General features: G+C 46.7%; 2 protein-coding genes across 4 annotated transcripts; one reads left to right on the top strand and one right to left on the bottom strand.

Moving 5' to 3' along the window:
* Positions 1-1,413: 1,413 nt before the first annotated feature.
* Positions 1,414-18,021, bottom strand: CYP20A1 (cytochrome P450 family 20 subfamily A member 1). 3 transcript variants are annotated; one of them, XM_067298757.1, is made up of 13 exons: positions 17,910-18,021; positions 17,537-17,586; positions 17,278-17,444; positions 11,954-12,099; positions 11,097-11,264; positions 10,332-10,410; positions 8,547-8,662; positions 8,071-8,125; positions 6,765-6,885; positions 4,778-4,889; positions 4,056-4,120; positions 2,020-2,109; positions 1,414-1,846 (listed from the first exon to the last, which is right to left on the bottom strand). In XM_067298757.1, the coding sequence occupies exons 1-13, from the start codon at positions 17,979-17,981 to the stop codon at positions 1,696-1,698; spliced, it is 1,392 nt and encodes a 463-aa protein (XP_067154858.1). In that variant the 5' UTR covers positions 17,982-18,021; the 3' UTR covers positions 1,414-1,695. The 3 variants fall into 3 exon arrangements, with proteins under 3 accessions (XP_067154858.1, XP_067154859.1, XP_013807593.2); XM_067298758.1 differs by having other exon boundaries at positions 17,937-18,000; XM_013952139.2 differs by lacking the exons at positions 17,278-17,444; positions 17,537-17,586; positions 17,910-18,021 and adding an exon at positions 13,245-13,343.
* A 37-nt stretch (positions 18,022-18,058) lies between these two features.
* Positions 18,059-25,615, top strand: LOC106492338 (alpha-aspartyl dipeptidase-like). Its single transcript, XM_067298756.1, has 8 exons — positions 18,059-18,187; positions 18,281-18,369; positions 19,163-19,237; positions 19,786-19,865; positions 22,204-22,377; positions 23,887-23,946; positions 24,783-24,865; positions 25,413-25,615. The coding sequence occupies exons 1-8, from the start codon at positions 18,087-18,089 to the stop codon at positions 25,489-25,491; spliced, it is 741 nt and encodes a 246-aa protein (XP_067154857.1). The 5' UTR covers positions 18,059-18,086; the 3' UTR covers positions 25,492-25,615.
* Positions 25,616-25,839: the final 224 nt, after the last annotated feature.

Genomic DNA, 25,839 nt, shown 5'->3' with positions numbered 1-25,839 from the left:
CCACACTGATTTCTCCAGAAGGTTTAGGAAACATCTGCAACCTTCAAGAAAAATAGGCGTTTTGCATAAGCAGTGAAGCAAAGCTTAACATGAATTGCCATCTGGGGACATGACCAACCTTCAGTTAAATGGAGGTCAGAATAGCAGGTGCTTTCTTGCAGTTCATTATAAAAATCAATGCAAGAGAGAGGCAGCAAGCTAAACTGTGCAACCCTCCTTTTCTGCCCAGCAGACAAAAAAAAGAAGAGCATCTCTGTGCTACCTCTCTCCCAACAGGCACCGCACTGTGGGGCTCCGAATCTCCAAAGCTCCATCAAAAGCAGAACTGTCATATTAAACCCAAGAGCAAAAGTTTCCTTGTCTGGTGCCCACAGAGGCTGGCATCAGATGTTAACCCCAGAAGAGCTGGCAGCTGCCACCACACAGCTTTTGGGTGGGAAGGGGGTGAGGAAATGGGGCTAACAGAGGAGCCAGGCTATGAGGAAAAGACTCATCAAGATCAGGTGAAAGACGATCCTGTGTAACAGAAAAGAAGAGGAACACAACTGAGAAGGAGGTAGGGTGGCAAGGGTACTGAGAAAAAGGGGCGAGAGGTTCCTGCCTCACAAGCCATTCAGGGGGCTCTGAAAAATCTTTCAGGAGCTGGCCTATTCCGGCCAAGCGAGAGTGAAAGAAGCAGGGAAGAGCACGTGAACATGTGGCGTACAAACCCACTTTGGCTGGCACCAGTTTTGCAGGAGGAAGAGGATTCTTTGAAAGGCTTTTAACTTATTAAGTACAACATTCATTCAGAGCCCCGAAAAATCAGCACTCTCCATTTCCAGTATTTGCATGACCAGTCTCATGCTGACCCAGTGCTGAATGATTTGCAAGCATCTGTTGTCATTTCTGATGCTGATTAAATTAGACACTGCCCTCAGAACTGCCAGGATGGAGAATCCCTTTCTCAGGGCTTTGTTCTGTGGTTTTATTTCATTTCATTATATTATTACTGATGCTTCTGTTTTCTCGGGGGCCAAACCAATTTTATTCCTCCTAGTTTACAAGCATTTCTCAGTCATCCTTTCTCTTACAACCCCACAGCATGGCAAGATTACATGGCAAGAGCTGGTGGTGCTACTCCCACCCCACTTTATTTCTCTCTTTCTCACGCACACTCTCACACACTTCTCACAAGATATATCTGCTCCTTTGACAGTTATAGCTGTAGCTGAAGGAAAGGAAGGATACTTAGAATAAAAATACCTATATTTAGAGAAAGACTTTGTCCTTGTGCCTCCAAGGTCTTTCTATCTGGGATCCATAAAGAAGTGATCCCCATGGCACAGTCTCATATCCAGCTCTGGCTGCTGCTGGAGAGGTGCTGGACTAACCAGGAGCCTGCCCTTTGATTAGCTGACACCTGACAGTTCATAGAGAAACCACTGCAAGGTTTTATTGCTTCCTTTGCAAGGATATGGCTAGAAAGCCAAAAGCAATGGTAAAAAAGGCATACAGATTAAATCTACTTTAATATGGCCGTTGGTTGAGTTAGAAAAAGTACCCAAGCAGAGGGTGTGGTTAAGAACATGGAAGGTAACAAAATCTGGATATAAAATTCCTTGGCTGAGTCAGTGTGCTGCCAGCACGGTTCCCTCTAAAGCCCTTGCTCAGAACTTCACTGCTGGCACTTTCAGCCCTTTGTTTTGCTTGCTCTTAACTTCTCTTAGACACCGTTATCCAGGCTTCCTCTTTTGGCGAGGTTACCAGCTCATATTTGGTCTCCATGACTTGTCCTTTCACCGGGTGGAGGTACAGTTTCCTTACCAGAACACTCAGCAGAACTGTAGCCACCATATAGGCAAACCTGAGGGAGGAGATAGGAGAAGAACAAGAATAAAAACCTGGCTATGATGTAAATCTGCCAAAGGACAACTGCCAGCTTGGACAGATTGTCTCAGCAGTAACAGGAACAGGCTGAAATGACCTTCTCTCCCCTCTACCACAGAGAGGCACACAGACCTCTTTCCTTATGCTCACCTCAACTCTGGGCACTCCTGGCTTCCTGAAAAACCCAACATGGAGAGATTTTTCATGGCTGATTCCTCATTGAATCTCTCTGGGTCAAATCTATGAAAGACAAAATGCAGTGAGGCTTTCTGTGCAGCTACAGGATCCTTCCCTTGGGCACGTTTGCACACACACAAGAATAAGAAACTGGCAGTGAAAGACAGAATCCCACTAATTTACTAGCAGCATCAATCCAATACCTCTTCCATCTAAATCATGCTGGGTAATTCCACAAACATATGTGAAGGCAATTGTCCATCCACTCCACCTATGTTCCAAGCTGGCCAGCTGTATCCCAGCTTAGTTCAAAAGCTGAGTAACTGAGTTAGCGTGACACAGGGCTGGAGCTAACATGCATTACCTCTCAACAGTGGGTATTTAGCTTGAGCAGACAGCTGAGCTGATGCTGCTACCTGCCCTCTCTTCCCCCAGGGCACATGCAATCTGATTTGCCTCCCTCTCTCTTGCTTCCAAAAATATTTCCCTCTTCTCCTTGCCCCTCACCCTCCTCGTTAAGCAGCTGGTGTGTGGATGTGGATGTGGATGTAGATGCGCTGGGGGAGGGAAGCTGGTGACTCATTCAAGTGAGAAAAGTGGCTTCCAGCATTAGGCTGGTGGAGGTTGTGAGAGAACTATTATCTGGGCTGGCATGAGTTAAAATAAGATTCCCATAATCAAGTAACCAAAAGGAGACTAATAAAATATCAGTCAATTTAAACACAAGGCATTACAGAAGAAAAAACAGGCAATTTGGTGGCTGGAAGGCAGTTCCCTTTCATTTTGTGCTAAATCCTTCTACTTATACTTCAAACCTTTGGTTCCCTACCTGAACACCCAAGAACTGTAGCCCTGCTTCTATGAAAGTAGAGGCAGCAGTAGAGGCTGCTGCTTCTCAGTAGAGGCAGCAACCAGTCTATATTCCCACTGAACTGACATGGCAAATTATGGATGTTCTAACAAGTAAGAAAATGCAGCTGTCTAGAAAAAAAACCCCCAAAACTATGGAGGACAAATAGGCATACATAGTGTTTTCATACAGCAGGTGGGTGAAAGGACCATGAAGTGCTGATCTCCTACCTCCGTCACACACATACACACCTGCTCCAGGCTCAGCCACAACCTCCACCCTCCCTCTCCTTGGAATAAAGAGGCTGTGCTCGCAGCAGTCCTCTCCTGTGCCCCCCAGGGGTCCTCAGCGAACCTGCCTCAAACACACTGCACGTCCCATCCTAGTGGGCAATTCCTGGCAGGATGCCAGCAGATCGGTGCATCAGTGCCTGACCCTTCTGCAAGAGCTACATTTGCAGGAGACGACAAATGCTGTTCTCAGGGCCCTTTTCTTTCTCCTAGATCACAGCTGTCTCTTCCATTTCTCTAGAATAACTGAACCACATTTTTTTCCTAGCCTAAGCAAAGTCAGACAAATGTTAATATTTGCCACCTGGAGGCCACAGTAAGCTACAGCAATTTTTTTTCTTTAACCTCCAAAATACTGGACTGGATTCAGTTTTGTTTTCATAGATAGAAGTAATGAGGTAGCACTTCCTTCCCCCTGAAAAACCCAGGCTTCTGGGAGGACGTTTCCTCCCTTGCACCATTGTTTCATAGTGACAGGCAGTGATTCCAAAACCATTCAAATCATGTTTTTCTCTCACAGAACACCTTAAAAAGAATTTCCCAGCATTTGCCAGGGAAGCACTGTGTATGTGCAAAAAAAAAAAAAAAAGAAAAGAACCCCCCCCCCCCCAAATCTGTTGTTAAACAATAATACACACACACACTGGAGCCTGGGAGGATCACAACCTGAAGTGCCACAAAATCCCCGTCATGTAGGTAAGTAAATCAAGAACCTCATAAATAGATTTTCTTACAGACTCCCTTTCATCTCCAAAATCTGCTTAAGGCAGGTCCTGCAGCCAAACAGGCTGTGCATGGAATTAAGATCCAAAGAATATTAATTAAAAAAGGAAAGGAATAGTTGTAATAAAGGTCCCAATTCTACATACTTGTATGGTGAAGGCCAAGAGGAACTGTCCTGCAGCATCACACCAAGAGCATAAAGCACAAGTGTCTGCAAAGAAAATTAGGACACGTATGTCAGAGTAGGAAGAAATGCACAGTTAAAGGCACCTCTGGACTACACTGCTGGAGGAGGATTATTCTTTGGACCACTCATATTTAACAGGTGGTTTAAAAATGCCTATAAAGATAATATGCTGTATTCATCTACAGATTTCTATAATCCATGCCCACAGGTTAGGATTTTATCTTCCAAGGCCCGTGCAACTCTTGGTGGTTAGAGAGGGCCTGATCCCATTACCCCACTCTTACTGGCATGTATGTATGGATGCCTTGTATTCTCTGCAATGGAAGGTACCATTCTGTGTGGGAAATATGAGTGATGTGATCAGCTGTAATCATGCTCTTTTATGCACAACTGAGCCCAGAGACTTCTTCAAAAGATGATTCAACCCTGATGGACCCAAAACCAGAAACAAATCTACTCAGGAAGAGAATATGAGTTCCCAAAGCCTCTCCACAGAGGAACAGCATGGCAAACTGAGCTAAATGGTACTGTCAGATGACAGACCAGCTGCTTAGGTTAAACAGTGTCAAAAGACACGGTTTTCTGCCTCACCCCTCCACTGGAAGAACGATGATGGAAGAACAAACAGCGAATTCCCCTTCAGGAAGGGACGGTGGCCTGGTGCTTCCAGGACTGACCTACCTCTTTCGGGATAGTATGTTGGTCGACTCTGCCCTCCAACTCCTGCAGCTGTGCAGCAATGGGAGTAAGTTTTGCTGTTCGCACTGTCTCACACAGGACTTGCCGACAGTATCTGCAACCAGCAAGTCTTGGTCAGTTTAGTTATAACATTTGGTTATAAGCTTTTAGAGAAGGTTATCAAAATTTCTATTCAGCCTGCCTTTTTCAGATTTTAAACTAAACTAACTTTGCTAAAAAGGCATAAACAGACCAGCCCTTTTCCTAGACATCTCACCCATACAAGAAACAGCATAACACCCCCCCCATGCACTGTACTGCTTTACTGAAACCCTAACACTAGCCCAGGTATAAAATTTACCCAGTTGGCCAACAGGCACACCAGAAATAAAGGCGCCACTGTTCACCAGTCATCATCCTAGTTCTGTGGCCCTTCAGAAGGTTTCTTCCATGCTTTCTTTTTGAATTCCTCTAACATTAATTCAACTGTTAAACTTACTAAGATTACCTCTACTTTTGTAAAACCAAGACATAAACCAGATAAGTTTACTTCTCTTAACACCAGCTCCAAACCTCTCTCTGTGGTACATGCAAGCACCAGCAATAAACCCAAATTTCTCATCATTTTCTTTCTGAAACCCTGGGGAAAAGCATCTTAGAGTGGCCATTACTGGTATGAAAAATGAATGCTATCTATTTGTCTACAAAAACACCAGTTCTCATCCTCACTCTGTGGCCTGTACAAGAATCAACAGGAACTCCAGGTCCTCCTGACTTCCTTCCTGAAATCCTAACCCAAGAGTGAAAATTATTAAGTAGCCAGTATATATATCCACCAGAATTAATTCTCTCTCTGTATGTATATATTCGTATATATATATATGTATATATACACACACACACGACCCATTTGCTTCTCTGAACATTACCCTTCATCCTACTTCTGTGAAGCATATCAAAGTTAGGAGGAAACTAAAATATTCCTTTCTTTCCTACTGAAACCCTAATCTTAGCCCTAACTGTTGGGTAAAATTTAGCAGAGTGGCTCCTATGCCTGTCAAAATTAAAAAAACCTTCCATTCTCAGGACCCATCCTAGCTCTGTGGTGCAGCCAAGAGTTGGCTGGAAATTCAGATTCTCATTCTCTTCTTTCTAAAGCCCCAGGGTTTTACCTTAAGGCAAAAATTACCAGGTAGCCAATGAATTTATCAAAATTTGACACACAATCTTCACTGTTTCCATTAACAGCTCTCCCACCACTTCTGGGCTCCCGACAGCACTCAGCAGTGAAACAAAATCCTTCTTGCTTCCTTTCTGAAAATGTAGCCTTACAGGTAAAACTTACCATTATGACCAGTGTCTGCACTCAGAGGAGAGATAAGCCATTTGTCCTTGTCCCATCCTAGCCGTGTGGCCCATTCTAAGATCAGGAGGAAATCTCAGTTCTCATTTCTTCCTTTCTGAAGCCCCAGCTCATGCAGAGCACACCACATTACTGATAGTTGCCCCAAAACTGAACGTCTATTCAACTCTCCCAACCTGAGCCCTCAAGGGAGAACAGGACAAAGATGGTTTCTCAAACTCTTACTCTGAATTAACCTTCCTCCTTAAAGGGCTTCAGTTGCATTAGTGCAGTCATTGGTACATCCAGGCTTCACTGGTGGCTGATGGGAGACACTCTCCTGGGTTTGTCTTGGCACAGAGAGCCAAGGCACTGACTCTGTGCTCTCTTCCTCTGCAAATGAACCTAAAGAGTTTCTTGTACACACTCGCAAGGGAGCAGCCTGGTCCATCTGTCTGGAGCCCTACAGCAGAGATTTGGTCTGTGCTACAACTTATCCTGTGGTTTGATCATTTCCAGAAGAAAATGGAGTAGCTTTTGGATGCCTTCTCTTGACTCAGTGTAGGCAGGTATCAGCCTCCAACACATGAGCTCCTGTCCCCACCTCACGAGATAACCTCCCTCTCCCATTCCTTCCAAGGGACCCACCTGAGCTGCTCGATCTTCTCAGGTGTAATTGGTCCCTTTCCCAGAACACGGTCCACCTCCTTGTAGAGATTCTGCTGGACTTCTTCAGAGGTTGTCAGGAAATAGACTGCCCAGGTGCACACTGGGGAAGGAATCAAGACAAAGCTGTGCAGGAGACAGAGCTGTGCAGCCTCATAGCTCTGGGGAAGAGACCACACAGCCCAGCAAAGGGTCAGCCACAGTGTTTCTCTTTTCCATCAAACAGCTGTGACGCTGTAGCAACCACCCGCTCTGCGGAATGAGAATTATTAGACCAGCCATTCAACTGAAAGGCTGGTTTGTCCAGATTATCAGAAAATTCCCTTATTTACGGGTTTCCTCAGCACATGTCAGACAACTGCTCCAGAGAGCCAATATCTGGGCTCCCGACGGGGAAGGACAAGAACAGCACAATTCTCTGCACCAGGTTGGCCAGCACTTGTTTCTCCTACCTCTCTTTTGTGAGGTACTCAAGAGACATCTTTAAGAGCAGAATGAGAAAGAAACCTTGCATATGAAATAAGTGTGTAGGATGCAGTTTCCCTAAAGCTACAAGCAAATGTTTCTACCACTCCAAATTGTCTACTTATGAGAACTATCCAGAAATCCCTGAGGAGTCAATCCCCCTGAAAACAACAGCCTTCCTGGGTACTTGGAGAGGACATTCTCTGCACCTGGGAGGTTTTCTTCGGAGTCCCAGCCCCATGGCTGAGATACAGGGTCTGATAATCATGGGATTAAGTTCAAATCATTCCCCTATCACCAGAGAGTTTACACAGTTCCAGTTTGTGTTTTCATTTGCTTTTTCTATAATCTGTGTACATATCCCAGAGTAACTCCTTTGAAAGTCTTTCACGTATAGAACATACCTATCCCCCAGAAATCCAAAGCAGCCAGTCAAATATCAGCATTCTGCTCTAATTCCCCTCCCAAATGCCAGAAACTATTTTAGGTCATGATCTTTGTGGCTTGCATCTTCTGGTGTTCTCTCATCAAATTTAGCATCAGTTGGCTGGGGTTAGAGTCCGAGCAAAGAGCAGCAGGAAGAAATTCTAAGGTTCACTGAAAGACTGGGAAAGTTGACAACCACAGCTTAGCTTCAACTCACTAACTGTGAGGCTGTGTCAAGAGCCTGCTGTAAAACTAGCTGTCTCAATACATTTGCAGCTCAGGAGTAACAGGATGATGAAAATCACTTTTTGCTAGACTAAAATAAATCCCATGTCATCACACTCACTTTTAGACAGCTGAATGTGGGGATGGAAAGCTACCTGCATTCTGTACTTACAGTTAGCAGTGATTACGCATCCCGCCAAGGAGAAAATCATTGTATCTTCCAGAATCTAGAAAATAAAATCCTGTTCAGGGAATGAAGTCCATAAGACTGTAAGAATTAGAGAGAAGCAGCACATCCTCCACTTGAGCACTAGAAATCCCTTTAGTGTAGGGAGCAGAAAACCTAGAAGGAATGGACTGAAGTCTCTGTAGCATTTCCACAGAAATGGCACTTGAGACAGATGCTTAATACTAATATATTTCTAGCTTATGAAGAAGAGTAACAAAGCAGAGGCAAGGAAAGCTACCAAAATCTAATACAATTAAAGACTGGAGGAATGGAAAAAGAACCGAAGAGAAACCCTGTTTCAGTAAGGAATCTGGACTGAACAAGATGCAAAAACTTGAATTAATCAAGGGCTACAATGTAATTAGCTGCTGATCTAGCAAAATTCCATTACTTTGTAATGACATAACAGCTGCACAGACCTGCTGGTCACTGAGGCTCCCCTGCAGTAAGCTGTCTATGAGGACATGCCTGTTGAATGATCTGCCTCGGCGCTCCTTTGTGACTTTCCTTAAGGTGGATTCCATCTCCATCAGAGCTTGGGACACACAGAGAAATGATTATTTTAAAACCTGGTCATCCTGAGAGCTGCAGAGGACTGAATTCATCTCCCCAGTCAGATTTTCAGACCAGCTGTTGCTGCTGGGCTCACTTACAGAAGCAGCCTCTTTGCTGAACATGTTAGTATAAATTTGGAAGGTGATATTTCCAATTTAGTTGAAAACGTAGGAACAAAATATGACAGGTCCCCTAAAAAAAAGCCAGCCTTATAGGTATAACCAAGACAGGTACTCTGTGAGCTGAAATCATGTAAGGGAACGTCAAATAACAGCAAGTGTTGAACCATCAGATAACATGTTTAACTAGCCCGCATAAAAATGCATGAGCCAAATAACATCACTTCCATGACCTGTAGAGTTGTAATTACTAAAGTGTTGTTACCTCCAACCACAGACAGTCCCCCTTTGTTAGGGGCTCTATAAACATGGTGCGCAAGAGGAAGGCTCTGTGCTAAAGAGCCTGCATAGACAAAGAGAGGAAGGTAGGAAAATGTGGGAGAATTTTGGCACAGGGTACAGACATTCAAAGGTATTTGGCTGCCTAACTCCTGGTAGCTGCTGTGGGAACAGGGGGGAGTTAGGGACCTAGATGCCACTGGTTGCCTGATTTAAACGACCTACCCAAGATTATTTAGGAAACATGGAGCATAAGGTGGAGCTGAACCTTGATTTCCCAAGGCCCAGTTCAACCCCTTAACCTTAAAACTATCTTTCTTCCTTCCTATCCTCTCTGTAGAGGAAGGCCAACAGCACTTAAACACCAAGCCTCGCTAGCTGGAGTTTGTAGAATTGTGTCCTAGTGTGTCATCCTACTACAGATCAGGAGCAATCCTCAACAAGTGTCCAGGGGAGAAGCCTGTTTCAGCAGGGCAGTGTTTGGTCTAAGCTTCTGAAACCCACAGAGCCAGCAACATAAGGAAGGAACACCAGGTTTGGAGGATTTACAAGGAAATGCTCAGTTCTACATACAGACTACTTTTGTTTAACATCTTATCAATCAATACTGAAGAGTATTAACAACTGAAAATACAGAACAACTGAAAAATAAAACAACCCACTGTGAAATACTGCGAGAAGTACAAGCACTGCCATAACACACCTGAAAATCATAGGTGACCTTGGAATATCGCATCAGAGACTATAACATGGAAGGTATCAATTGAAGCTGCACCTCTGTACGCCTGACTTCTAGCCTGCGAGTGACTGAGGTTGGCCTGGCAGCAAACTTGTCGAATGGGGCATCATAAAAATGGCTATACAGGCATGAACAAGCCACTCCATCTGTCTCCACCTAGCACAGTTGTCTGTCTCTAACAGAGGTCAAAAGCTAGGGAAAAGACCAGGAAGGGAGCAAGCACACTCCGATACTTCCTAGGTTTCTCTCCAGCCTCCAGACTACAGAAATCCTAGTTTTAGTCCTACAGACTTCTTGCACAATTGCAGGCTTGTCACTCAGCTGTGAAACAGCAATACGTCCCAATCTCCTGCAGGAGTGGGGAGGACACATCTGGTAGCTTATGTCAGGATGATCAAGTCTATAGAAAAGCCACAACAGCTGGGCAAGTTAAGTGCTTCCATATGCTAGCTAACTACATGCATTAATCAGAGTAGAGGGGGAGGGAGTGTGAGATTTTGGGAGGAACCCACCATCTTCATACAGCTTCTTCCTAGTCATGTTTTTGTCAAGGGACCCATCCAAGAAACCCTTTCCAATCTCAAACCAGATCTGAAAGAAGGACAGAGAAAAAAGCACTGTCACTTACCACAGGCAGAGACTGCTGGAACCCTTTTATTCTTCCCCATTCAGAAAAATAAAAACACCCCAAAAAAAGACTTCCTCTGACCATGAAATTGGTCTCCTTTTTAGGACACTATGCCCCATTCCAGTTATTACAGCTGAAACAGATCTGAAATGAAACAGCTGTGAGAAGTAATTACTGCTGTCGTGAAAAAGACATAGGAATCTTGATGGGACTGTCTCTTTCCCTATCACCAGCAGATTTATCATCCCCAGATGCAGACACAACTTGGGACACCCTCAGATTTTCCTGTGTCCACAATGTCACAGAGCCTTCAGAAGAGTTCTGGAAAGGAGAATTTTCACTGGCATTCCCAGGAGAGTTTAACTAAATTATGTACAAAATACCTCTCAGTTGCCATTGGATCTGGGTCCCTGATTTCCACAGACCCTTTAGAAGCACCCAGCCTTAGTCTAATGACAGCAGGATCTTTCTGATAGTATCAGCTTGGGACAGCTGAGGCAGAGCCCTCATGGCTAGAGCACTCAGCTCAGTGTGCACGTGTCAGTGGTAGCTTGTGCTAGCCCTTGCTAAACTGTACACAGATACAAGCTGTATGCTGTTGGCTTGGAAAAATGTTGCAGAGGGATTCCTGGCTCTTCATGACACTTACTGCATCGTGGTTCCTGCGGAATCGGATGACTTCTCGGTCATCTTCAAAGCTGCTGCCCATAGCTGTCTGCGTGACAGACTTCATGGCAAAGCCCAGCATGTGCTGGCAGAGTGGCACATGTTGTGCCTCAGGAAGGGAGAGCCATTTGGCTAGCAACTCTTCTGACAGCTTAAGAGGGAAGAAATCATTAGTTAGCATTGATCTCAGCAAGCTACTTATGAAACATACCCCAAACTGGAGGCATTCCCACCCAGCTTCTAAAGCAGACCACACTCTCATGGCTATGGCAAGAATCTATGTTCTCTCCTGTGTTTCCTTGTATTGTTAAGCTTGAACAGTAACATTTTAGCCTCCAATCTCCTGCCTGTCCCCAGGGTTTTCCCCCTATAAGACAGCTCTATCTTTTTCTCTTGTTCCCTCTGTCACAGAAAAAAACTTAAACCCTTTAATACTAGTAGCTCCAGACCAGAAAAACTCATCATGTTCTGGTTGCTGGACTGAGTCAATAGAACAGTTCTTCATTTGTTTGCAGTCCCAACAGCTGGTTCTTTATTCCTCCCTCCTGTGCTGGGAAATAAACCTAGAATCCAGATGCTTCAGCATCTTTGCATCTGGTGTCTCAGCATAAAATGTCACCAAGCCCAGCCTTTCACCCTTAACCCACTGGAGCTAATGGAAACCAAATATTCACACTGTGTTTGAACAGACAGAGGCATCAACTTGACTTTCTCTCTCAAATGCTTACCATTTCAGGGCTAATTTGAATGCAGCCCTTTTATCCTAGTGATCACTCCCACTAAACTTCCCCCTGGGAGCCACAGAAAGCTTCTATGCTGTAGAAAGGCAAAGTTATTCACCTTCTGGATGAGAGCAAAGTTACTCTGTAGGGACTTGGTCACACCATTTTCATACAGCTTTCTCCTCAGGTGGCTCTCCCCTGTATCCCCATTCAGGCTGGACTGGTACCTCAAGAAGGACTTCAGCATTGTCTCAAATGGATCCACTGAAAGCAAATAAAGGAAAAAACATTCCAAAGTCAGGCAGTCCCACTGCACAGGGATGATGAAAACAGCAACCTCTTTACTTGGGCACTGCTATTTCTGGGCCAGGAGCAAGGCACAGCCCTTTCCCCCAGAAACGGTCTCTTTAGGGTGTCAAACTTCTCTTGTTTCACATGGGCTGGGACCTCATACGGACTCCTCCCTGGGCCAGGACACCATCAACTCCCTCTGCAAAGTTTGCCTCCCAGCTGCACAACAGAGCTCTAGCAAGTAGCTCTTCTCAATGTTTTTAGTAGCAGCGCCTTGGAAGCTTCTTCCCAGCTTGCAGGCTGGTTGTATCAATGTGGTCACAGCAGTGAGCGTGGCACTCTCCTTCCCCTTCTCCTCCAACCTGACCTGCAGCCCCTCCAGCACATTCCCCTCCCTGACAACCAGTGCACCCTCCTGCCCTGGCCGCAGCTGTGCACATGCACATAGGACACATCAGCCGGCACCGCAGACTTAGCCAAAGGTTGCTCCCTGCACTCCTCATCTCACGACACGGACCCTGCAAACCTAATCTGACATCCTGCTGCACTTGCATGATTTCTCTTAGGAGCACTGAGCTGATGAGCTTTTCCCAAACTAACACCTACCCCTCTCAGTCAGGACTGCCTCCAGCAGGGAAGCTGCATGTGTCTTACAGAAAGCAGTGTCCCATTAAGCTATGGAATGTTTTCTACTTCTCATTATTTAACTTTTCCTCTTTCTTATGCACAGAGGCTTGCAACAGTGTACAGATTAGACAGAAACACATTACCTCCGTCTTCCATATCCATGGTTTTAGTTAGATCTTTAACTCTGAATTTCACCACCAGAGGCCTCTATTTAATAAATCTGCCAGAGTGCATTAGGAATCAATGCAAATGCAAAACTGTGCAATAAAGCATGAGCTATCATATGCTCTTCCCTTCCTGCAAACTTTTCTGTGGGTCTGGCAGAACTGGCAGAATTATTAAGGAACTATATTGAAGCATCAATGAGGGGGTTTCCAAGAGGGATATTTTCACTGTTCATCACAGCCTGTTATTTCTCCCAGATGAAGCGTAAAATCTCTGAGGCATTAGAAGACATAGAGGTTGGGCCAGACACATGTGACTCTACTTACCAGTGATGTGTCCAGGACTCCCAGCTGAGATCACGGTCTCATTACACAACTGGACAAACATCCAAGAGCAGATGATTCCTGCCTGCAGGGGACTTATCAGCTAATGAAACAAAGGCAGCTAACAAGGGCGGAGGCAGGAATACAGTCAACTCTCCAGAAATCTTTTCTCCCACATCATTTCCCTTCCAACATTTTAAAGCTCTGTATCTCAGACTCTTTCCCACTTTGAATGACGAGGAATATGTGCACGTGTCGTGAGGCCTGGCAGATGGTACCCATGGCTCTGCACGTGGAGCAGGCTGTTACGTGATCCTGGCTGCTGCTGACAATTCCTCCCCCAAGGTACTTTGCCATGGGGTGGCTGCTGCTAGTCATGCCACGACCCCATGCTGACTGGCCCTGGCAGAGCGAGGCACAGCACTGAGGGAGCCAGAAAGGCATGCGGCTCATGGCAAAGTCCACACGGCAGATCTGGCAAGCAGAGGCATTTGCAGAGAGAGGCCAGAGGATGCTGTGCACCCCTGTTTGAGGAGACTGCAAGGTTCTCCTGGTGTGTGTGAAAGAAAACTGCTGGGTCACCAATGAGCTCCTTTTTTTTCCCCTACTTTCTCTCTAGTGCAAACTGGCAGCCCCATGCCAGTGCTGTGCTCAGCGTTGTGAACTCACAGGACCACAGAGCCCGGATTGCTGTTTGCTGAGGGCTGCCCTTTCCTCACAGTATTTGGGAGATGGCTGTTTCTCCTCAGCCACAGGAGACTTGTAGCTCCACAAGGCATGAACTGCCTCTCAGAGAACAAGCTCTGTGCTGCCAGTGCTTCCTCGGAGTTCTTGCTTTACCATCGTCTCGAAAACAGCTCCAGGGTTACATTTTCAACCCTTTCAGTGAAGTGTATCAAAATTTTGACTGTTCCTTCCTCTTGCAAGGAACTCTTCTCATCCTCACAAGAACCTCAGCATGCTGTCCTGGATAACATTGCACATAAACACAGGGAAAAGATCAAACCCTGGATAGCCAAAACAGATGCTGAGCAGAACTGAACATCAGAAATGGAAAGGACCTCTGAAGCTGCCCTGCTCAACGAGGCCAGGACCAACAGCACCATCTCTAGAGTTCAACGTGCATCAGTCTGAAGTATATCTGTTGATGGAGCATCAGCCATTTCCTGAAGGAGATGGCAGGAAATCTGCTTTTGCAGCCTACAGGTTCTTTGTCCCAACCCAAAAGGCCATGTCAACTCATGGGAGTTTTCCACAGGGCTCTCTGAACCCGTTGCTTCTGGAAAACTTGAATTAGTCCACCTTTTCCACATTCACACCTTTCACAGGTCTGGATTGCTACTCCAGAGTCTCCCAGGAACTGCCAGTCTCAGCAGCAAACTTTTACCTCCTTTGAATTCTCCTTGTAAATTAATCCCAACCGACCTTTAAGAGGCCAGAACTTCCACTAAAATTGTAATAGCTTTAAGCAAGAGAACAAACATTCTCCTGGCTCTAGGAACCTCTTAATAATTCTGAATACAATTTCGACTTCAGGGCTCTCCTGAGGGATACACTATCAGTATCTCTCTCTCTCTCTCCAATAAGCACAGCCATACCTTCAATAAATGCCCAAGATGAGAGGCAGCTTTCTATGCTACTTGGTGCCAAACCCAACACCTCAAATTTGGAAGCCAACAAGCAGCCATCTACGAAAGGTGGCTCTGCTCTGGCCTCAGCTGCAGCTTTACCCCAGCTGGTTGAGGAGGAATTACATTGCAAGAGCTTTCAAGTAGCTCTAGGGAGTCAGGTGTTGGGCATATGCCAGTCCACAGTGGGCTGTCTCCTGGCCCAGAGCACTGTGTGCACAGGAGAGAGAAGGAAAATACCATGTCTCCAACAAAACTGCAAGATGCCTTTCTGCCAGTTGATGGCTGAGAGCTACAACTCCTACTCCCTCCTACCAGGAACAGGTACAAGTACAGTCTTGCTGCAGCCACTCAAACACTGTGTGTTGTTTACGTGTCAGACAAAGCTCCAGGAAAAACAAGCAGTAAGAGAGGACATTCCTCACCTCTAATAAGTTTGAGCACTTCTGATAAGCAACAGTGTTAAAGGAAAGCACTGATGTGAGTAATACTACTGCTTTCTTCAGGCCTGAATTTGATACAGTACACAAGAACACCCCTTTCTTTGCCTTTCTGAAGATCCCCTCTGATCTGTTCATTCTGCTGGGCCAAACATGCTCTCCCTAGCTCCTCTTGCAGGACAGGCTCCCCACTCCTGTGAGAGTTGCTGGCAGCCTTTCTTTGCACCTGCTCTATTCAAAATCATCCCTCTGAGTACAGGGGCTCAGAGCTACACACAGGATTCCAGGTTGGGCTCACGTGAGCCTTGTGCAATAGCCTTAGATACTTTCGTTTTTCTACAGGAAATATGTCACTTGATGCACCCTTTTTTCTCCATGGCCATGTCATCCTGCAGAAAACACATGCAGCCCGCTCTTGCTCCTTCCCTTCCCATTTCTGCTACTTCAGCCCTCCAGGTTACCCAGCTCCTCACTCTGACACGCCGCTTCCCTGCGCTGACAAGGGGTCCCAGCGCAATGCCATCAGCGCAGGCTGCCAACACAGGTGGGAGTGCAGGATCCAACTATTTCACCTCCTTCCCCAGCCCAGCATTTCCCTTTCCCAACACAATCCAGCCTCACTCCCTCTTATGCTTCTCATATCCCACTGTTACCTCCAGCTTCAGTAATGACCCAAATGGTGTCCAAGCAAATGCTGAACTGAAACCCAGACACAAACCCATCTCTACCTCCCTTCCTTGTCTAGAAGGTTGATTATCAAAGAATTATGGTATGACCACACTTTATTGCATTTCTCATTTATCCCCCTCCTTACAAAATGTGTTTAACTCTTGGCATACGAAGTAGGCCAGACTAGTCTGTAGGTACCTGGGTCACTTCACTTCCTAGATTTAAATCCACACACTGTATTTGTTTCTCTCCAGTATTTGGATACCCTCCGAAATTCAGTACATTTCAGAGAACTTGTCTGCTCGGGTGCCTGTCACCACCTCTCTGAGCTCTGAGAAGGGACTGCTCACTCTCCCCCCCACACACTTGAGCACATTCAGATCTTTCAGGGTTGGTGTCCACCTTCTGGTCTGGCACTACTACCACTGTGTCTCACTGATCTTCATTTACTCCCATAATCATCACCAATTTATCTGAGTCTGTCATGCAACCGTACAGAACTTCCCCATCATGACCCCAGCATGAAAAGATGTTGAGGTATCTGCCTATGCCTGAAGACAGCCTATAATACCAATTTGGGAGCATGTAACCTATACCTTATTCAACTCCAAAATGAAAACTGGAAAAACAGTAGGTTAAACCAAAACATTAACTTAGTTAACTAATTGTGATCCCTTTACAAAGCAAAACACCCACCCAAGAGGCCTACAACCTAAACTAAAATACCCCTTGTACCTTCCCTAGGACTAAAAGCCTTAACTCAGCTACCAGCACCGCTGACCATCTCCCAGTCTGGAAGATCACCAGGGGCTTCCAGCACAAAATTCTACAACCCAAAGGAAAATGAGAGTTAGGGGACTTTTTCAAACAATACTTTAAAATCCCCACACTGAACCACACAAGGGAGGTATCACAGACTACCATAGCTGTTCTCAGACTTAAATTAATAAAATTCCTTGTCTTAAATTGTATTTCAATCTGCTTTTAACGTATGTTTCAAGCTGCTACAGGATCTTTGCCTTGCTGCTTTAAGCGACTAATGAGGACAACGCTTTTTGTGAACATTTGCCTGTAGGGAGAAGGTAAAAGACACAAGCAAATTCACTTCTTGATGGCCACTGGACAGCAGCGACTTTTGGTCGCTGATATTCAAACCCAGTAAGCAGGACCAAAGTCAGCTGCAAACCAGGCCTCACTCTCCTTCTGCACAGAACGAAACCCCAGCTGCCTTTGACACCTGATGCCAGGTAAGGCCAGAAAGAACAAAAACAAATCAAAGAGCAGGCAAAGGAGACTCACGCAGCCGGTTGGGGTTGGCGTGTTGTTTCAGGAGATCAATGGAGCCCAGGCTGACCACGAGGCGTCTTCCAAACCAGAAGGAGACGAGCGGGCCGTACTTCTCGTGCAGGTTGACCAGGAACTCGTGCAGACTGCCGCTGGCGGTGATGTCCGGCAGGTTGCCATCCCTGAGGAGCGCAGGGAGGGCGGCGGGTCACGAAGAGCACCCACTGCCCCGCCCCGGCTGAACGCGAGCAGGGAGGAGAGGGGAAGCACTTACTTCTCGTCAGTCGGAGCCAAGCCGGGGATCCCTGACGCTTGCCTGGACGCCTAAAGAGCACAGGGAAACGCGCCGGCCTCCTTGAACCCAGGCTTTACACGCAGCTTCCCCGCGCTACGCGCAGACCCTACGCTAAGGCCAGGGAAGCCGCGCCCTCGGGCCCCACACCTGCGGGTGGCGCAGCCGAGGGGCCCGGGCGACTCCCAGCGCCTGAACCGGCCGGATCCAGCGCAACGCCGGTGGGGGGCCAGCGCGGCCCCGGCCCCGGCCCCGGCCCCGGCCCGGTTCGGCCCCGGCCCGGCCCCGCCGCAGCGCCCGGGCCGCGGCGCCACGTCGCCAGCGGGGCCGCAGCGCCCGCCGCCGCCGCCATTACCGGGCAGAGGTAGAGCACGGCGCCCACCAGGATGAGCAGGAAGGTGACGGCGAAGATGGCGAAGTCCAGCATGGCCGGGCCGAGCCGGGCCGGGGGGCCGGGGCGGGCGGCGGCGGCAGCGGCGGCTCCGCCCCGCGGCGGGGCAGGAAGGGGCGGGCGGCCGGGCCGGGCGCGGCCATGGGGGGCCCGCGGCGGCTGCTGCTGGTCTCCAACTCGACGCTGCACGGCGGCGGGTACCTGGGCCACTGCCAGCAGCACATCAAGAGCTTCCTCGGGGAGTAAGCGCGGCGCGGCGCGGCGGGGCGGGGGGCGGCGGCGGGGGACCCCCGTGCCGAGGCCGAGGCCGAGGCTGCTGTCGCTGTCGCCCGCAGGAAGGTCAGCCGGGTGCTCTTCGTGCCCTACGCCCTGCACGACCGCGACGCCTACGCCCGGAGGGCGCGGGAGAGGTTTGAGAGCCTGGGTAAGGCGGCCCGGGGCGGGGGGGGTCCTGCCAGCTCCGGTGTTACGTGGGGAAACCTCTGCTCGGGCCCCGGCCCCCTCCCGAGGGAAGGAGGCGATTGCTACGACGCGCTGCGGTGCGCCTGGGGCACGGCCGGCCTCCGAGCTAAGATCCTCCGGCGGGGCCTGCCGCAACGCCTCCACCCGCAGCCGGGACCACGCAGGGGGACTTTGCACCGGTTACTGTAGCGATAATCACCTGTTGGCTGCCTGGGGCAGCGCTTCGCTCCTGCCCCGGCAGAAAGGTGCCTGCTACCACGTGTCCCTCTTCTTTTGGGCCTCCTGGCACTTCCTCTGCTCTGCTGCCTCCTGCAAGGCAAATTCGTCAAAGCCAACCCTCTCAATCATTATAAAACCTTTTCCTCAGATCGGTTGTTAATGCTACCATTGCTAGAGCAATGACGGCACACCTTGTTCTGACCCTTCGCCAGGCTGAGGACTGACCGCTCCTTCCCATCTCTTATTTTCTAGTTTGGGGTAATGCTCAGCAGGACTTTGTCCCTCAGCTCGCACGTACTGAGTGCAATCCTCTGCTCTCTCAGACACTGGACAAGTGTATCCATCAAGCAAATATGTGCTTTGGTACAGCTGGATATAGGCCCCCGTGTTAGTGTAGGGCTGTGTGTGGTACTGCGTTATATGTTGTAGAGTTTCTCTGGTTGTCTGGTGAGACACGTGGCAGGGAGGGGGAAGGGGAACGTACTGCATCCCTCCTCTAAACAAAACTGGCAAAGGCAAACATTTTTTCATTTAAGGTTATGGGCTGGACAGCATTCATGAATCTTGTGATCCAGTGGAAGCTGTAAGGAAATCTGAAGCAATATTTGTAGGTAAGTTTTACTTACCTCATGAGGGCTTTTACAGGGCACTGAATTAGTCTTGCTCAGAGCTTGCACTGCAGAGACAAGATTGAAGGAGTCAGGCTTAGCAATTATTAGAAGCTACAGAAAACAATACTTCAGTTACCCCGAGGAACAGTAAGTCAAGAAGGAAGCAGGCGAGATCTATCAACAGAACTGCTTCTCCAGTCAGTTTCAAAATACTCATTTTAACAGTACTTCAGAGTTAAAAACACGATTTTTCAATCTGTGGCATCACTTTATCTGGTCTAAGGGATTCAGGTCTACTGTGCTCAAACCGAGTGTAGTCCTAGTATCTCCTGCCAAACAGCCAATGACAGTGTTACAAGTGTGACTCGGGGCACGAGCCAGTGGCCAACCAAATTAGCATTCCTCTGAAGCTTCTGGCTTTATTGCTGTTCAAAGCAGGATACAACCTGAAGAGAGCATAGGAAACGTTGAGTCTGGCATGTTTGTAATGACTTCATTAAAAGCAGGTGGTGAAAGCATGTTAAATAAGCTGGACTCTTTTTCTGCAGGAGGTGGCAACACGTTCCGTCTCTTGAAAGCTCTCTATGACAACAGTTTGATACAGGAGATCAGGAAAAGAGTCCTTGAGGTAACAACTGCACAACTCGGGCCAAATCAGAATGGCAGGATCTCATGCAGAAGCTTTTCTTGAGACAAACCCAAGCTGATCCTACATCTTGGTCTCTAACGTACTTGAAACGTTGAGACCTCCCTTGTAAGGTGGCGAGCAAAAATCTGTGGCCAAATTAGGCTGTCATTAGTCTTTGAAGCTTGGTAAGACAAGGGCAGTGAATTGCCCTTCTAGAGCAGTTTTCCAGACATGGGACTGCAACACCTTGGGAAGTTCAATGATGTTTACTATCTTAGAAACAAGGCTCTCAATTTAAAATACCACTTAAGAGCAGTGCAGGATTTAGCCTGTGTCCAGAATGCCTATTTTTCAGGTTGAGATGCCTCCTTTGTGTTGCCCACTTTGTATTCAAGCTGCAGGTTGTCTGCTAATAAACCAGGGATTATATGTGCCACTTAGACAATAAATAAACCAGGGATACATATGTGCCACTTAGACAATACAGTAAATGAGAAAATGGTGTAATTACTTCAGGTACCTCCCTGACTGGAGTTGCAAGGTGTAAGTGCCATTGAGCCCTTCAAGGCAGCAGCCCCATTCTGGCTTGGTGAATCTCATAAAGGACAGAGAAGCAGCTCCACCCATGGAAGAGGACAGAAGCAAGGTGTTCACCTAGCAATGTAGAACTGAGCAAGTGCTGTATGACTTTAGGCAGATTTATGCAAGCCACAGTATGTTTGAAAAGGCCAGCTACCAAGAAGAAAGGTCAGCTAGGCTGTCTGACTATACAAATATTCGGTGTACCTTGTGGACCAAAAAAAAAACCCCAAAACCCAACAACATTTGGGTCCCCCTCTGAAGCCTGGTCAGCTGTTTGATTATATTAGCACCAATTCTCTCAAGATAGCTTATTTTTACAAATTGTTCAGCAGCATCCAGATACATGCATGTTTGCGTGGGATCATTCCATGTATGAATCTCAGCTGAAAGAGGAAAGACTGGAGCAGCTAGTGAGCTAAGATGAGGACTCTTGAACAACTCAAGGCAACAATTCATTGCTGATATGGTTGAAGATCACTAAGTAGCTATCTTCAGCTGGGCAAAAATTAGTTACCCAGCAAGTCCTCTGACCAGTAGAGGATCTTCCATACTGCACAGTTTCTTATATACCTTGAGATACATAAATGCTGTTTAAGGTATGTGGCTTCTGCTCCACACAAGGAGACTCTTCATCTCAGATGTCCAGGGAGACAGCTGAAGAATTCCACAGCACTCACTAGTGTAGTCTGCAGATAGTGCCAGTGCAAGAGGCAGGTAAGAGCAGAGATCATATCCTATGGATTTAAAGTTCTCTGGACTGTAGCTAGTAGGAAAGCACTCAAATGTGTGTGAGGTATCAAGGCTACCTTGCTCCCCCCCCTTGAATCCTTGAATAATCTACTTTGGCTGTTTAGAGGTGAGATGGGGAAATCGTCATTACTTAAAGATGATACAGATTGACTCCTCCCCAAACTACTGCAGCTCCCCCTTGCCTTCAGCAATCCAATCAGGAAACCCTACAAGGTAGAGTAGGCAAAGATCCTCCAGTGCTCTATTTTACAGAGAGCAAAAGTCCTTCTCAGAAAAGGTTGCTGTCTTTTCCTTATGCTCTAAGGGTGCTTGCAACTGTTCTGGCTTTGTCTTGTCAGGAGAGTTAAATCCAGAGCTCCCTTCAAAGAGGACTTCAGGTCTAGGTGTATGGTCTCTCAAGTGTAAGAGTTCAAAAGGCCACAGATGTGACAAAGACAGTGCTAATGCAGGGCTGATGCATTAACTGGACCTCAGCAATCTTTGGGTACACACAGTACGGCATAGTTCAAATCTGAACTAACTCTAGTCACAGTCTAGGCTAGTCACAGCACTGTTAAGCTTATGCTATGGCAGCATGGTGCTCATCTTCAGCTAATCTACTTTCCTCAGGAGCTAGTTTATAGCTAGTTCAGATATTTCCTGTAACTGCAGTGAAGGCAAGTCCCTCTTCTCCTAATAGCTAAGTCCAGTGTCTTCAGTGACAACCTTATAAGTTCTCCTCTCTTGTGATGGGGTCACAGAGTTGGGAACACAGGACATCCAGCAGTTGGTTTTCTGACAACTGTGACATGTACAAACCTGATTTGTACATGTCCTGAAACCTCTAGCACACCTCAGACCCTGAGCTCTTGTTCTTCTGTCTCTCACCCTTTCACCAGTAAATTTAGAAGCGAGATGAGCCAGAAGGACTAAGCCTGATCTGACTGCTGGATCTCTGAGACTGATAGAAGGTGCTGTAAAATGCAGTCTTCAGTTGTGATGCTACATCCCTACTTTTGTCTTTCAGGATGGAATTCCCTACATGGGATCCAGTGCAGGAACTAATGTTGCTACCATCAGCATCAATACAACCAACGACATGCCAATTGTTTATCCACCTTCCCTCCAGGCTCTGGGTTTAGTTCCTTTTAACATCAACCCTCACTACCTGGATCCAGATCTTAAAAGCACTCACATGGGTGTAAGTAAAGCATACCAGAGTTAACACAGTAACCAGGATGCAGAGGTGTAATGATAGTGTGCGTTTCCCAGGCTTTACAAAGCTATAACGTTTAACAGCTGTTTCCTTGTGCAGTTGGAAGTGCCAGTGAGGCAATAATATTTTACTGCCTCCACAAGCTCTTCTTTGAGTGAGGAGTTGGCAACAGTATTACTGAGTTGGAACAAAGTGTTTTTCACAAACTGAAACTTTTCAATGTCTGAAATATTGTTGCTTCATACCTGGCATGGGATTGGAGAAAAACTGACAGGTAACATGCAATGCAGTGTGTTTCTGGGAAGTTCTGCCATAGGTTATCTTGCTTGTTGGTCTGCTTCTCTGTCTAGAAGACCAGATTTAAACATACCTTAAGAGGCTTAAAGATCTGAAGGAACTATCGGAGCAGGGAGAGTCTGTGATTGCATGCAAGGCTGTTGTGTAAGAAAATACCTCAATACTAGTATCCCTGCAGAGAGCATGCCTGGTAATCTACCGTACTGCTCAGTACTGCAGTACTGATCAAGCAAGTGTACTAGCATAGCTGAAAGTAAAATACTAACCATCAAGCACAAAGATGGACACCTCTGATGTAAGGAGGATTTAATGCTTGAATAGTCCAAGTCTGGAGCCAGTTCCTGGGGGCACAATTTCTGGGGTGCATGTCTTGTAACAACCCAAATACTTTCTTCCTTATAATAAAAGCTTTTTCTAGGGCTAGCAGAAGTATGTAGAGTAAGGGGACAAATGAAGAGATAGAGGATCAGGATGGGCTTCTAGACTTTAGATTAAATTGTAGGTGCTCACTTAATCAGCTTGTTTGTCTCCAGATAAGCAAGCAGTCTTCTCCCTATGAATAACTCTTGCTGTTTCCCTGAGAGGAGGGGGTAAGCTCTGGGCTGTACCAAGTGCCTGCTGTGTTCCTGTGTTTCCTTACCAACAAATCCTGGGTCGATTTCTTTAACTTCTGTTGCTCAGTTCAGCAGCAGCAACCCACAAGAAACATGGCAGAGCTGTTAGCAGAAGGAAATTCTTCAGTGTAGTTCCTACTTGAGGACAAACAAGCAGATATTTAGTCAGTGGAAATCCATGGCTCAACACCCCCTTTCATGAAGAGGGTATCTTAGACATCTGCTTCCATCACCTCCCTCAGTGCTGTTGTCCTGAGGGTGAGGGCATAGAGGTGGTGGTTAAAAAAAAAAGCTGGACGAATTGAATGGAAGCCTGTTTTCAGGGCTGGGCTTGCGTGGGTTCTGTTTGATCAGCTTGCAGCAGTTGTTGCTAGTGATACAGGGTAAAATCCATATCCAAAGTCAATGCTGCCACTTCCTCCAATACATTAGTCTCATCAGACAAAGCATTCTGCTTGAGGGGGAAGTGCCTGCTTTGTTTAATGTTATGAAGTTGCTCAGCATCAGGGTACTTGGGTGGCTCCAAGTCCTAACTTACTGCCTGGGCAGCTAAATCCGTACTCATTAAATCCTCCTGTTGCAGGAGACAAGAGAAGAAAGAATTCGCCAGTATCATGAAGAACCAAACACCCCTCCAGTTCTGGTGAGTAGTAGTTCCCAGGCAGGGAGCTTGCAGCTGTAGCACTCTAAACACTTTAAATGCATCCTTGCTAGCTTTCAGTGTCGGCTCCCCTACCTGACAAGCCTGACAAAATTGTGGCATGGAAGACTGATTACATTCTTGCTAACAGTTTCAATGCTGGATTTTCATCACCTGTAGAAAATGGATTATTAGAAGAAATTAAATGCATACTGCATGTTAAATGCCTGGAGTCCTGTTGTTAAAACACTAAATCAGCAGCACTGATTTGTCCAGCCACTGGCCATCAGGCACATGCGAGTTGGGGGTGGTGTGCATGTGGATGGTAGGATACATCCCCTTCCTAGGTATTTATACTTCTGTTTTAATCATTGTGGGTGGCTGGTGATGTATTTGCCTATTCAGTAGTGTGTTCATAATTGCAGTATGTCTGAGGAAGCAGGAGCTTTGGGTTTCCTGTCCCTGTGCCCACTCTGAGATTGGAGTATAAAGTTTGTCCACTAACAAACCCAGCCGGCTGTTGCTTGGCAGATTACACTAAATCTAAGATTAGTAGTGGAACTAATTTGGGGACAAACACACTTTCCTTTTCTTCTTTAAGGGGTTGTATAGCCTTCTTTGAAATGCGAAACTAAACACACAAGACAACTAGCTTCTAAAACAAGGTACAACTCACCTATTTTGTCCTGGCATCTTTGTTAGAAAACGGTGACTGAGAAAATCTTGTAATTGTTTGTAGTCATGGAAAGCTACACTTTAAACATTGGCCTGCTCATGACAAGCATTCTGGCCTTCCAAATAGCTTGAAAATAATATTAAAACATTTCCACCTATCTAAGGGGTTGCGGGAAGGTGCAATGCTGTTAGTGGAAGGAGACAAAGCCACCTTGCAAGGAGTGACAGGAGCACGGCTGTTTTTGAGGTAAATGCTTCATTTGAATTTGACTGAATAAATCTCCTCCTTCAGCTAGAAAGGAAAACAGACTGCTATTAGACTCCTGGCACTTAGCGAGTGTCCCCATGTCAGAAGTTACTTAATCCCTTGCCTCCATTTCTCTTGGGGGAAAACAGGAATACTGTTTTATGCTCCAAGGGAGCAGGAAGTCTGACTTATCCCCGGCGGTGCTGTGGCACTACATCCATTACTGCTTATTTCCTGAACTGTAGCCACCATTCATAGAAAAAGCTCCAGTGGTCAGGCTGTGCTGTGTTACCGAAGGCCGAGGGAATGTCACTTTGACTCTGATTTGTCAAATTCTAGGACCAGCGAACTCCTGTTCCTGTTTTTAGTCATATGAACATTACTAAGAAATCTAAGATGTATAGCCCATGAGGCAGGGAAGGAAAAGAGTCAAAACTCTGCTAGTCATGGAATAAAGATGCCTTGTTCTATCCCTACTAGTAACAGATGGAAGCACAGTAGTCCTAGTTCCTGTTCAAGCTTACAACATTGTTTGTCTTGGTTACAGGGGTAAGAAACCAACTGAACATGAGCCTGGAACAGATTTCAGTTTCCTCCTGACTGACAGTAATCTCCAAAAGCTGTAGCCTTGCCTGTACTGCAGCAAAAGTCAGCACATGGGAAGAAAATGGGGAGCAAGGGAAGAGATGCGTCTAGTCCCAGGCTGGGTGGAGAGGCTTCACTTTATAAATAAAGATCTTAAATATGCAATAGTGGGCTCTTTTCTTCCCCACCCTGTTCAGTCACTTCTCAGATATGCCCCCTCCATTCTCCCGCTCCCCCCAAAAGGGCATTATTTTTATTACCGTACTCAAGTAATCACAGCTATTCTTAGTTTGAAAGGATCTGTGCCTTCATGTCTCCACTTTAACTCCTCTCCCACCAAAAAAAAGTCACCTTAACACAATTAAGTCGGGACAGTGAGTCAGTTGTTC

Source organism: Apteryx mantelli, chromosome 6 (assembly GCF_036417845.1).
Source record: "Apteryx mantelli isolate bAptMan1 chromosome 6, bAptMan1.hap1, whole genome shotgun sequence".
Classification (NCBI taxonomy): Eukaryota; Metazoa; Chordata; class Aves; order Apterygiformes; family Apterygidae; genus Apteryx; species Apteryx mantelli.
The sequence above is the reverse complement of the archived record's forward strand: the minus strand, read 5'-3'. Positions and strand labels throughout refer to the sequence as shown.

Coding starts and splice junctions, on each gene's coding strand:
- LOC106492338 (XM_067298756.1), top strand. CDS start 18,087: ATGGGGGGCCCGCGGCGGCTGCTGCTGGTCTCCAACTCGACGCTGCAC. Junction 22,378..23,886: donor TTAAAAGCACTCACATGGGT/GTAAGTAAAGCA, acceptor CTCCTGTTGCAG/GAGACAAGAGAAGAAAGAAT. Junction 23,947..24,782: donor CAAACACCCCTCCAGTTCTG/GTGAGTAGTAGT, acceptor CACCTATCTAAG/GGGTTGCGGGAAGGTGCAAT.
- CYP20A1 (XM_067298757.1), bottom strand. CDS start 17,981: ATGCTGGACTTCGCCATCTTCGCCGTCACCTTCCTGCTCATCCTGGTG. Junction 10,411..11,096: donor TCCGCAGGAACCACGATGCA/GTAAGTGTCATG, acceptor TCCTTCTTTCAG/ATCTGGTTTGAGATTGGAAA. Junction 1,847..2,019: donor CAGGAGTGCCCAGAGTTGAG/GTGAGCATAAGG, acceptor CTCCTCCCTCAG/GTTTGCCTATATGGTGGCTA.